The 13,528-nt window shown below is 41.9% G+C and overlaps 1 protein-coding gene across 12 annotated transcripts in view; it reads left to right on the top strand.

Moving 5' to 3' along the window:
* The window catches only part of TENM4 (teneurin transmembrane protein 4), a 634,039-nt gene that overhangs the window by 448,051 nt on the left and 172,460 nt on the right, over window positions 1–13,528 (top strand). For all 12 annotated transcript variants that reach the window (XM_042779057.1, XM_042779056.1, XM_042779058.1 and 9 more), the window contains one exon: window positions 6,705–6,915. In XM_042779057.1, coding sequence (XP_042634991.1) covers window positions 6,705–6,915 — 211 coding nt within the window. The remainder of the gene's footprint in view (window positions 1–6,704; window positions 6,916–13,528) is intronic.

The following is a 13,528-nucleotide window of genomic DNA, read 5'->3' as shown; positions in this document are numbered from 1 at the left end:
ACCTTCTCCATTCGGTGCTTTGCACAAAGGCAGCCACACTCAAGCTGCTTCCAAAGGAATCTTCTCTTAAGCAGATTTATATACCTCAGGTCTGTCTCTCTTTCAGCCACTGTCTTTCCTATCTCATGGTAAGAGCAGCAAGACCTCAGCTGATCTCCCTTATGGGAGCAAGATTCACTTCTGTCTTCCATGATGGAATGCCTTGAGCCAACCCTTCACATGCTGTGTGTTGACTGTCAGCTTAGACTGAAGTTTGTCAGGGCCAAGTAATTAGTGTCTCAGAAAAGAAAACCAGTTTACAGAAAGCCGCCAACTTAGGCAGAAATCAAGATCCAATTATTATTCTGTAGTACTAAAATGAAAGCAGATACTTTTTTTAACACACCTGGACAAAAAACATCTCAAAAATCACTTTGTGGGAAAAGCTCTGAAGAATCATGCCCTTAAGTGAGGATTTTAGTCATTATTGTCTCTCCTTTCTGTTTCAGCTTCCAAACTCCTCTTACTCAGATTGATTAATACATTTTAGGGCATAATACACTGACAATGCAAAGTGTCTTACTCCCACTTGCATCAGCAGGTTATCAAAGAATTAGCAGGTTTCTGTTAGTGTATCTTGCCCTTGCCCTCTACTATTAGCTGAAAATACTAGAGATTTATAGAAATACCCTGCCTTTTTTGTTTCTTAACAAACAAATACAGTAAATTCACGAATACAAGCCGCACTGAGTATAAGCCGCATCTCTGGGTGTTGGCAAATATTTCGGTTTTTGTCCATAGATAAGCCGCACCCGAATATAAGCCGCTCTGTCGTTCGCAGCGAGGACCCGCGTGCAATTAGTAACAGAACCGCGGGAGGGCGGGCTTTACTGGCTGAGCTAAGGCTGTGCAGGCTCGGCCCGCTAGGGGCTGCTGACGGGGCCAGGTGGCCCAGCCCGGTGCTGCCGCTCAGGGCCGGCCGCCGCTGCCACTGGGCTCGGTCACCCCAGGTCGGCGCTGCCCCGCGGTGGCAGGCAGGGACGGAGCTTCCCCCGCTCTTACGGCAGCGGCGGCGGGCGGGGACGGAGCTTTCCCGCGCCCGTGGCGCTGGCGGCGGGCAGGGACGGAGCTTTCCCGCGCCCGTGGTGCCAGCAGCGGGCGCGGACAAAGCACCCCGCCTCCTCCCCGAGCCGCGGCAATGGCGGTGCAGGGCCCCTGTCGGCTCCCCGAGCCGCGGCAATGGCGGTGCCCCCCCCCCCGTCCTCCCCGGGCCGCGGCAATGGCGGCGCGGCCCCCCCCGTCGACTCCCCGAGCCGCGGCAATGGCGGCGCACCCCCCCACCCATCCTCCCCCGGGCTGCGGCAGAGGAGGGAAGAAGAGAGCTCTCCCGCCTCTCTCCCCGCACCCCATGCTGCCTGCAGGGAGCCAGGGCAACACAGTAACACTGTAACAATTGCGAAATGCCGGCTTTTACTGGCAGGTGCTTGGCTCGGCACCCTGGCTGGCATGTCTGGGGTTGTAAATGTCAGAAAATTATTCACATATTAGCCACCCCCGACTATTAGTCGCACTTCTGGTTTCCACCAAAATTTTTGTCAAATTGCTGCGGCTTGTATTCGTGAAATTACTGTATGTTTATTATGATCTCTGTGGATAATATGATATTTTGTACATATTAACACACTTCCAACTTATTTCTGTCAAAGAGGTGTCATAAATCTATGCTTCTCTGCCTACTTTTCTGCAGAATTAAAATATTCTAGAATATTCTAGTAGGATCAGCACATCATAATTTCAGTGCCACAGTAATGTTGTTACTGCCCTTTCCTAATCAGTCTCATTTCACAGGGAGATTCAAACATTTATAACTTCAAAATCCGTTGTTAGTTAAATGAAAACTCAAGTCATGATAGCATAATACTAACTTTAGATCAGAACTCTGTGTTCTTTTTATTTCTGTATTATCATTCTTAAATTTTTGTTACAGAACAGAAGTTATTACATGGATAGGTTCAATTGTTTAAGTAAAAAAACTCAAAATTTAACACATAAACCTCACTTTTTCCATAGAGTGCAGTCATTGGTTTCCCATGAGCTGAAAACCATCATGGGATTGTTTTCAAAACTCGTGCAAGCAGATGTGGTGAAGTGTGGGCTCCATTGTCCGTGGGGCCAGAGGTCCTACCAGGAGCCTGCTCCAGCACAGGCTTGGGACAGGGTCACAGCCTTCTTTCAGGCATCCACTTGATCCTGAATGGTCAGGATCCCCAGGCTGCTTGCAGGGGGATCTCTGTTCCCCTTTGGAGCTTCACAGGCTGTGGGGGCAGAGCTACCTCACCATGGTCTGTGCCATGGACTGCTTGGGATTCCCAGCTCCAGCATCTGGAGCACCTCCTGCTTTTTCTTCTACACTGACCTTGGTGTCTGCATAATTGGTCCACTCACATATTCTCACTCCCCTCTTCTCTAACTGCAATTACTTTTGTGCAATAATTTTTTTTTGCTTTCTTCAATATGTTCTCAAGGAGGTGACAGTTCCTACCATCACTGACGGGCTCAGCGATGGGCAGTGGTGCGTCTGTCTTGGAGCTGGCTGGCATTGGCTCTGTCATGCACTTCCAGCAGCTTCTCAAATCAGCCACCCCTGCACCCCACTGCTACCAAAACCTGTGCAAACCCAATACAATGCTCCAAGTCGTATCTATCCATGCTAAAATAACAAACTATTCCAAATTCTCTTTGGAAAACTTTCTCTGCCTGTTGTGATTCTTTTCTATTTTAGGTTGCCAACAATTGTGGTCACTAATAAGTAGGAAGAAAATGTCAGCTCCAAATTTTTGTAGTCTTAGATCATGCATAAGCCCAAAACAATTTGCTCTTAACAAAAGGCATTTATTCTCATTCTTCTCAACAAATCATAGTAAGTTACACAATTTTGTTATGGTCTGTTAGATTTAATCTTCCTAGATCAAATCCTTTTTAAAAGTCATTTTAACCTATGCCAAATTTTAATAAATAATATGTTTTAGGGATAAGTCTTCATTGCTTACAGAGGGAATTTTTCTGTTTGTACCATTTGAATTGATTAACATGGTATTTTTTCAGTTATTTCCTTGGCAGTAATTAATTGCCTATTAAAAGTCTTTGAATGTATTAAAATGCAATAAAGTCCAATCCATTTGTGGCTCAATTATTATTTACGACTAGTAACTAGTAGCTTGGCAAAGTCATCAACATCTGCAGCAGCATCTTGCAAATATTAATTTTAAAAAAAAAGTTTTTGGCAGAAAACCCTTAAGTAAGCATAACCCAGATTGGAGTGGAACAACAGCTCACTGTTACTTGAGTGCCTTGCAATTGTTTTCATCTCACTAAGCTACAAGTAACTACATCTAATATATTGGAGAAAGTGGGTACTTGTAAGCACAATCCACAGGACATTTCTTAGATATCCACTTTAAAATGAGGCAGGTTGCATCCTAGAAGTGTCTCTTCACTTGCAATCCAGTGAATTAGAAAACTAATTCAAGGTACCATGGAGATGTCAGCACTTGGTGAAGTGAACTTTACCTATGGTTTCTTAAGTTCTGTTTTAAAAACTGAGTCAAGCTGTTCCATCATGTTTCAAAATGAATATGGAAATACTTAGGGTTTTCTCTTACTAGTTTTACCTTCTTTACTTGTCCTTACTCAGGCTCTGTTGAGACATTCCCAGCACCCAGACACCACAATGATGTCCTCTGTCACTGTCCTGGTCAGTTGTGTCAGGCATGCTCACACTGAGACCTGATGAGGCATCAGCCTAGGCAGTAGCTCATGCTCAGAGTGGCTACAGACACCTGGGTCCCAAAGCATCTTTCAAACCAACCACTCACCAATATCCTCTTAAATCCTTCTGTTGTTTTCATAGAATCATAGAATATGCTGGGTTGGAAGTGACCTGTGAGGATCATGGAGTCCAGCTCCTGGCCGTGCATAGGAGACTCCAAGAATCACACTGTGTGCCTGAAAGCATTGTCCAAACACTTCCGTGACCACTTTCCTGAGGAGGCTGTTCCAGTGTTCAGCCACACTCTGAGTGGAAAACCTTTTCCTGGTATCCAACCTAAAGCTCTCTTGACTCAGCTTCAGGCTGTTTCCTCAAATCCTGTCACTGGTCACCACAGAGAAGTAAGAGATCAGTGTCTGCCCCTGCACTTACCCTCAATGAGAAAGCTGCAGACAACAACGAGGTCTCCATTCCTCCAGGCTGAACAGACCAGTGACCTCTGCCACTCCTCATAGGGCTTCCCCTCCAGAACCTGTACCATCCTCGTGGCCCCCCTTGGGACACTCTCTAAGAGATCAATGTTTTTCTTATATTGTGGCACCCAAAACTGCCCCCAGCCATCGAGGTGAGGTTGTCCTAGTACAGAACAGAGGAGGACAATCTCCTCTCTTGCCCAGTTGTCAGTGATGACCCCCCCCAGGCACAGCTGAAACAGAAATGTACATTTTTAATTACACATGTTCAGAATTTATACTTACCTTGTATTTTTAGATTTTAGATTGTGTATTTTTATAATTTATATGTGTGTCGTATTTTTTCCAAAACAGAAACTCTGTCTCTAGCAAAGCTAACTTAGACACCCAAAAAGAATGACCTTTGCAGTGTGGCAGCTTTTACACTCTCAAAAAGACACTTCAACACCAAATTTGAGATCTATGTACTGAAATATAACCAAAAGAAAATAAAAAATAGAGCAAAGTTCAAAAACTATTTCATGTAAATAAATGATTTAAAGTACATACAGTAATTTCACGATTACAAGCCGCACCTGATTATAAACTGCACCTCCAGGTGTCAGCAACCTTTAGGTCTTTGCCCTTACATAAACTGCACCTGATTATAAGCCACACTGTCATTTGCAGCGAGGACCCACGTGCAACAAAGTTGCCAAGTAGTAACAGAATCGTGGGATCGCGGGGTTAACTGGCTCGGCTCGGGCCGCACAGGCTTGGCCCGCTCGGGGCTGCCGACGGGGCCAGGTGTCCCAACTCGGCGCCGCCGCTCAGCGGGGCCACTCGGGGGCGGCCACCACTGCCACCAGGCTCGCTCACCCCGACCCAGTGCTGCCCTGTGGCGGCATGTGGGCATAGAGCCCCCCCACCTCCCCCCCTGCGCTGCCGGCAGGAGCCTGCCTCCACCAGCCACACAACAGAGTAACCAATTTGTAACAATCGCGCAATCCCGGGTTTTACTGGCAGGTGCTTGGCTCGGCACCTCGGCTTGCACTTCCAGGTTTGGAAATCTCAGAATTTTTTTCATATACTAGCCGCTCCTGAGTGTAAGCTGCATTTCTGGGGTGGGATCAAAATTTTAGTCAAAATGGTGCGGCTTATAATCATGAAATTACTGTAATTTAAATAATCTAGGTACTGATTCTGTCATTTCATATGCGAGCTGTGTCATACATAGCTTATTGCTCAAAATGTTCTTGGAAATAAACACTTCTTTTTTTAACTTTGTAACTTAACTTTTTTTAACTTTTCCTGCATAGGAAAGAACATGTCATCAAGTCCTTATCTAACTTGACTTTGAAGACCATACCAGACAACTTAATAACAAGCACCCAAATTTTGCTACAGTAAAGTGAAAAGGGATAAGCAGCCTAAATATTGGTGCCACAGTTAACTAACATTCATCAGCCATTCAGCGCAGCAACATTTACAGATTCAGAAATAAGTGGTGGTGTTTCTTTCTGCCTAATTTTCTTTTTCCTGCTAAAAAAAAATCACAAACTTTCCTGATTAACTGGATAAGAGAGGCAAAACCAAATGAAGTCAGGGAATAGAGAAGTTGAATAGTGGCTCAACTGTTGGATTTTGCTTGTGAGGTGTCCTGGTCATCTAAACACACGATACAAGTCAGATTAGGTAAAGGTTCATTTAACATTTGTGATGTTTGCTAGGCTTATATCTGCCTCATCCCATTAACATAATACCAGACAAAATACAAGCATTGTGGGAAATCAGTGGAAGTTATTTAAACAGGGAACTAAAGGGAGTTGTAATACTAGTATTAATGCAAAGCAGTTGTTCAGTTGAAGTTACCCTTGAAAAAAGTAAATGCATCCTTTTGAGAAAAATACCTAGAGCCACTCCTGAAATGGGACTTTTCTATATTATTTATATTTTTCCATCTTCATTTTCTATGATCTTTAAACCACATTTCCTATTTTAAGATAAAACCCTTTTTGTCTAAGCAAAATGCTTCTGCAAAACCTCTACCAGCGTTCACTTTAAAATATTTCTTACTTTTCCCTTGGCAATCCCTAGCAGCTCTGGCAAACAACCCAGTTGGGCTAGATGTATTTTTCTGTCTTATTTTCTGTATTATCCAAGACATAAAAAATATAACAAGCTGCTTAGTGTCATATTTACAGTGCAGTTGAGGCGTGGTCTCATGTTCTCCTGCATATATTTCTGCAGAAAGAGAACACCTCAGTAAGGCCAATATGCTGCAAGTCACCTTCTAAACAAAGGTGATTTCAGGATTCTTATAATTACAGAAAAATACTTTCATGTACTAGCTATTTCCAAAATTGTTATTTGCAGGTAGTCCAGGAAAATACTTGAGTTATCACTGCAAATCCTATTTATGATGCTTCTGTAGACCCAGAATAAGAGACTAAGCTTGAGCAAACCTGATAAACACACAAACACCACTCCCTCTTATGTTTCAGTTTGACTTTGTCGAGCTCCTTGATGGAAGACGTCTACTGACACAGGAGGCGAGGAGCTTAGAAGGACCTCAGCGGCAGCACAGAGCATTTATGCCCTTGGCCAGCCACGAGACAGGATTTATCCAGTATTTAGATTCAGGAATATGGCATTTAGCCTTCTACAATGATGGCAAGGAATCGGAAGTGGTTTCTTTTCTTACTACTGCTATTGGTAAGGATTTCCTCTATTATTTCTAAACTCTTAAATATGCCTTGGGGCCAGGTATTAACACATGTACTTGAATTGCGTGATGGCTTTGTGTGGTTTTGGAGAAAATGCTTGGAGGGGATTGTATTTAGCAGCATGCCTGAACACTGTTAGACCCCAAACGCTGAGTAAGTATTTTGTAGGCCTTTTAAGTAACTATAACCATAATGAGATTCTGCCCAGTGCCAAATATGGATTACATGCTGAAAAATCCTTGTTTTATTTTCTTACTTTTATTTTCCTTTTATTTAGTTGGCTTTTGTTGGTTTTGTTTGATTTTTTGTTTGTTTGATTGGCTTTTTTGCTCTTTCTGGAGCAGAGGTGTCGGAATGGTTGAAGAACAGACAGCAGCACCATCCCACTGTTCTGTTTGAAAGACAGACAGACAGACAGTCCTGCCCTTGAATACCATCAAAATCACTCAAGCTGCAGTTCAGGCAGAGTACTAGGGTTAAAACTCCAATAAAGTGCAGTGTAAGCCTTGGTAGTAGCAACTACGATAACAGGTAACCTTGCTAACCGAAAGAAGCTGAGATCGCTTAAGAACAAATTAATCAGATATGTCTTTTGACTTCTCTGGCAGTAAAATGCCCTGTCAGTTCAGCTCACAGGTGTGAATTTGTTGCTGTCCAAGGAGGAAAAGATGCTGCCAGTGGGTGCCTGACAGCACACTGATTATTCTTCTTCCAACCTGTAAATATCTAAATCTGTTTCCAGTTCAGTAATATTTAATTTTAAATTTGATTGACCTGCTGAAACTGTTCATATACCTAAATTCATTTATAATTTAAAGATTAGTCCATAAAACTAGCACTCAGCTTTCTTCTAACCACAGTGTTTAATGGACTTTTTTTCTTTGCAGAAAAAAAGCAGACTCATTCCAAAGCTGCCATTAATCCCTCTCCCAACAGAGGCATTGGTGTTGAGTCTCAGCTGTCTGCAATAGTTACCTAAGAGCTATGGGCTGTAATTTGTCATGGCAGATTAATTAAAAAGTTTAGGTCTTATTAAAGCAAAGTCATTAATATCCCAATATTCCGTTTTAGCGCTAAAGTTTATCTAATGCAGAAATGGAAACTGCTGTAATACTATGTTTTAAATTTAAAACCTGGAGATGTGGTGTTCTGTCTTGTTTGCTGTGGAGCAACACTAGAAGTAGCTGTATATTAGCTTATGAAATTGAAGTCTTATTCTGTAGAATGGAGATTTATTTCCATTTGGTTTACTTTAGTAATTTGATTTTTTACTTGCAACAACCACAGAAGCTTAAGATACTATTCTGAAGGCAGCTTTTTTTCCTTGTCTAAGAATGTCTTCAGTTCAAAATTTCCCATCACACAAAAGAAATCAGTAAGGCCTAACAGCAGAAAACACGTTTAAAGCGCTGTCACTACTTGTTCTTGGTTTCAAAGTGATTGTTAAGTGTTCTAGCCAGACTTTTCTCTTGGCCTCATTGCACTAATATATGGGAAAAAACAAGAAGAAAAAAATAGAAAAAAAGCATTTTTAATTTGCCTTTGAGCATCAAGGGAATGGTGTGGCTAGAAGCATGTCAGATTGTCTTCAAGGCAATCTAATTTTTTTTTGTTTTGCTCTGCTCTACCTTCATGACTGCACGATAAGCAGACCAGTCCACAATATGGAGCCTGATATATTCAATATGTCCTCTGATGACCTTGATTCATTCAGTGTTTCTGTGATTCAGAAACAAGGAAGTTTTCTTTTGCTGCAAAGGTAGGAATCACTTCATCCAGTGGCAGCTGTGTATCAACACAAAGCTGTAGTGTAAATAAACCTGTTTGAATAAACCTGTTTAAGCTGTGCATTTTGGAACAGACTTAAATAAAATTATTAGGTAGGAAAATGTGGCTTCTTGTCTAGAATTAGTCCAGAAAAGTGCAGCATTTGTAGAAGTACCATAGAAGCACTGTAAAGGCCTTAACAAGTTGGTACCTTTCTCCTCAATCTAGATTTCAACAACTTGTTAAAAAAAATAAATAGTCAGGTGTTTTGTGTAACTCTAATGCTTCAGAACCTTTCTATTGTATTCTATCTATTCATGATGTCTGGCAAGACATGATTGTTAGATTGTAAGTACATAAATACTGTGGTACTGTAGTGCTATTTTTTTTCCACTGCCCAAGTAAAGAGGATAAAGCAACCTGACAGTGCTTATGAACCAGTGTGTAAAGTTGTGACACCAAACAAATAAGTCAAGTTGCATGTGATGGGAGCCTTAGATCTGTCTGTGCAGGGTGAGGAACCTTCAAAGGAGTTGTGGTAACTGTCAGAGGCAAGCTGCCATTTAATTTGATTCCTTTGGTAAGACCACCTAAAAAATCTCCCTTTATTATTCCGCTAACATAGGACTTACAGTAAGTGCAAGTTTCAAAAGTATAGCTGTGATGCAGGAAGAAGTAGGATCCAATGATCTGAGAAGAGGACCAGCAGCCTGGAACTCCTGAATTCTGATTGATGTGTTAATTCTGCCCCAGCCTAGGCTCATACTTCAGCTGCTCACTGTGTAAAACTGAGGAAAGTGACATATCCCCAGAGATGCTGTAAGGGTGATAGAACTGCTGGGAAAAGGAATGAAGCATTAATTAATAATCACAAATAGTAGTAGAAAGCACAAAATTGATAACGGTGATCATAATGATAAGTTCATAAAACCAAACTGTGCAGCCATTGCTTCAGGCAAACATCCCCTGCCAGTGAGGACTCACCAAAATAAATGGCAATAGCTTTTACTTTAGCAATAAACATGCTGGATGGAAAGAATGCTGATTTTCCAAGTCTTATCTGCTATGTTTCAACAGACTAAGCTGTTCAGAGCCAGCAAATCATTGCAGGCTCTGTATGACAGTATCAACTGCAATTACTGTGCAGTGCTTGCCTGGAACAATTTGGCTTCCATTATTCTAGTGGAAACTGGAGAAAAATGGAAAAAAGCATCTTTATTCCCAGTTTGATAACACACAGTTAATTTCATAAAATGTGAGGCTGTCCATTATACAGCTTTGGAATGTGATAAAGCTATAACTAAATCCACTCAGGAGCATGAGCAGAGATTTTGAGGGCGGGAGATGGTAACTTGGCCTATTTTCTAAACGAGTGTGGAATCATCATTGAAGGGTTGGGTGGTGTCAAAATGTTACATGCCTGTGCCTGTTACATGCATTGAATGTAAACTTGGGGAGAATACAGCCTTGTAATGCCTGTCAGAGCTTATACTTCTGAATAATACAGGACGTTCAGGTGGAGGGAAAAAAGTTATTCTGGAAAAGTTTTTAGGTTTTTTTAGTAGCATCTTTATATCCCATTCTTCCAAATTACAATTCATTACAAGGGAGTGGACAGTCAAGGTCTACCATTAATAAAGTAACCTTTTTGTAAATTACTCTGGTGGCACTTTCTGAAGTTCCTAATAGAAACACTTCTTTGAGAAGCACCTTGTGGATTCACAATCTGCCCCTATCTGCCTGATAGTGGTAATTTATTTAGAGCAATCTTGTCTAGTGAAGCAAATAGTAGGCTGAGGAATCAGCTGGAATCAGCACATCTGAGACAGATCTTGGCCAAAATCTGCTCAGGAGAAGCAAGAAACATCTGAGAACCTGAAAAGAGCATCTGTGGAGTCAAAATGTCTTCCAGCAGCTGTTACTGCTGAGCTCAGGCAGTCTTGACTGTGAGGGACCGTTGAGAAATCAAAAGGAAAAGCAAAATCAGTTGTCTGTGAGAGGAGAGCATTGCTGTTTACTAGCTTGTCACCCAGCAAGCGACAGGAAACACATGTAGAACACCCGGGATAGGATGCAAGGTTTTATTTCAGCCCTATCTTCTACATGAGACAACACTTAAATTAAGAAATTAAGGATCATTTTTTCTGCTCCTCCACCATCTGTAAAAAATCCTGCTGCAAGTGGTTTCCTCCACTGAAGTGCAAGGCAAGCTCCAGTGTGATTTTTAAGGGGCTGCCAGCACATCCAGCACTTGGCACTACACACCAAAAGGCACATGCCCTTCCTGCAATAGGCCAGAATGTAACCTACCCCATACAGTGCCTAGGACAGCACTTCATACTCAGGGATGGTACCAGAAGAGCACTTCACAATAGCACTGAGCTCACAGAGGAGAAATCGCAGGGCACAGAGACAAGCATGGGACTGGGAACCCTCCTTGTGTGAGAGGTGACAAGAGTGGCTTCATCAGCATTGTGTGAAAGTGCCTTTGTGTTTAGCTTGATCTTAGGAAAGAGAAAAGGAAACATCTGAGTAGCTCAGATTTTATTCCCTTGCTTTTGCTGCTTATGAGTAAACTAACTTAAACTCTAGCAATTTCCACTTCAGAGAGGATACAGAAGTGTGATCCACTTAGAGTGTCAAAGCCATTTGTGTTATTTACACTTGCTTTGCTAATGTCTGGAAAGATCTAAATTGGTTTAATGTAAATATTGAGGAATCAGGATACTGTGCAGAGTAATATGAGATGTGATCTGTTCTGGCTTGCACTTTCCGTTTAGCTCCTTAATACCTCAGTTACTCAAGTTTAAAGTTCCCCATGTACTATTAGATCTTCAGGACTCTGAAGGAGGAAATGTGGTCTTAATGCCCCTGCTACCCTTTTCTGAACTTCTCCTTAGGCTAAAGAGGCTGAAAGTTCAGCAAGCTTGCTGCATCAGAACTCATTAACTGCTAATGAGACTCTAGCTGCTCTGTGGAAGAGCTCCGTTTTCCCCTATTGCATGAGTATGGTCATCTTAGCCCTTCTGTTTCAGAGAGGAATATGGAGCATTTCCACCCTGTGGTAACCCTCTGCAGATAATTAATTAGTAACCCATTCCTGCTCACACTCACAACTCTTTTTTTGCTCTGCACAGAAAAGTAAATACAGCAACGTATGAGAACTGTGCCAGGAGGGAAAATCACCTCATTTTTGATGTTATTGATCTCTCTGCTACAAAATAACAGCAGAACTTTGCAGGCTCTGCAGATAGTTTTTTTCAACTCTGTGTGCCCCTCTACAAGCAGACATCTGATGCTCTGTCAGATGGGCAGTGCTTTTTTTGATGACTCTCTTGTTGCTGCCAACCCGTTTTTTGATGCTTTGTTTCCTGCTTTCCTCTCTTACCTAGCTTCTCTGAGTGTGGCCAAGGTCATAGGTCTCAGATAGTACTTAGAAAAGATACAGTCACTCAGTTCATGTAGGAAGCAAAAAATGCATTTATGAGTCCCTGCCAGGCTTTGTTAGGTTTTTCTTTCCTTGTGTATTTGATCTCACGAATGACATTCTGTTGTCAGGTCTGCTTGACTGTAAATGCTTATCCTCAGAGCAGGTTCAGGTTATGCTGCAGCACTGCAAAGTGTCTTCCTCTAAACATCCAACTGGCCACAGAGTGTGAGAATTGAACTAGTCCGTACAGAAGGTTGGCAAGAAGGCAGGAGATTTCCCTCTCCATCCCAACCAAATCCTGATAGGTTCAGTATCACAAGGCAAGACAGAAATGTGGGGTGAATTCCCTCTGCCTGAGCTTTGTGAGCTGCAAGAATTCCCCATTCCAAGCAGGTGTCATTGTGTGCTTGGTGAGATTTCACTTTCATCCACTCCATGTGTAAACCTAGTCTGTTCTCTTTATAGGGCTTAATAAAAAGCAAACATGAGCTGAGCCTGGATTTCAAAATAGAAAGAGGGCTGTGCAAAAGTGAAACTTTTCACATTAGTTTGCACTCCTCTTATCCAGAGTTTGTTTGCTATTCTCAGTAAAACAGTGCTGATGATTTGGGTAGGTAGTGACACAGCCCTTAAAACTTTAGCAGCTGGAAGTCAGCAGCTTTATCAGTGCTCTCTTAATCTTTTCACATTTTTCCTCAAAACTGATGAACAGCCTCGTTTCCCAGCAAACTGAGCCAAGAGGATGAGTATGTTCCAGTGTTGGAGTTTGTGTCTGCCTTTTCAGACAACTCCTAACAGATCAAACATTCCTCCTGGTTCTTAAATCCCTTTCAGCTTGTCAGTAATGTTTGTACGTGATCCTATGGTACGCTGCTCCCTAAATGTTAACTGCAACTTTCTGCCTGCTGTTGCTTAGATCTACAGTGCTTCCAAGGATCAGGAAGGCAGAGCAATTGTTTCAAATCTAGATGTTACTTCTAATAACCTTTTTTCTCTCTGGAACTGTCTGAAACAATTCTTGCATAATTACCCTACTTCCCAAACCATAATGGCAGGCAAAATAATTATATCAGGATTTTTCTATTGAAAACGTAAGGCATCTCTAGTAAAGAGGAAATTAGGATATGTCTCAAAGATAATTAAATAATAGGAAGCCTGTAAAGGTCAGATGCTTGGCTGTGAAAACTTCCATGTCTACTCTGTGTAGAGTGTGTCTCTTCACTGATGATCAGTGAATAGAAGCTAGCAATAGAAAATTAAAATGTGTAAAGCTAGCTTAGTCTTAAAGCAGAGATGCAATAATTTATGCAATTTTAGATTTGAACTTTCTCTTTTTTTATTTTGATTTCTATATGTACACACCTCTTTCAATAGGCCTTACAATTACAAGTGATAACTTGGGTCG

This window comes from Catharus ustulatus, chromosome 2, assembly GCF_009819885.2.
Source record: "Catharus ustulatus isolate bCatUst1 chromosome 2, bCatUst1.pri.v2, whole genome shotgun sequence".
Lineage (NCBI taxonomy): Eukaryota > Metazoa > Chordata > Aves > Passeriformes > Turdidae > Catharus > Catharus ustulatus.
Note: the sequence above shows the minus strand (reverse complement) of the source record. Positions and strands in the feature narration are given on the sequence as shown.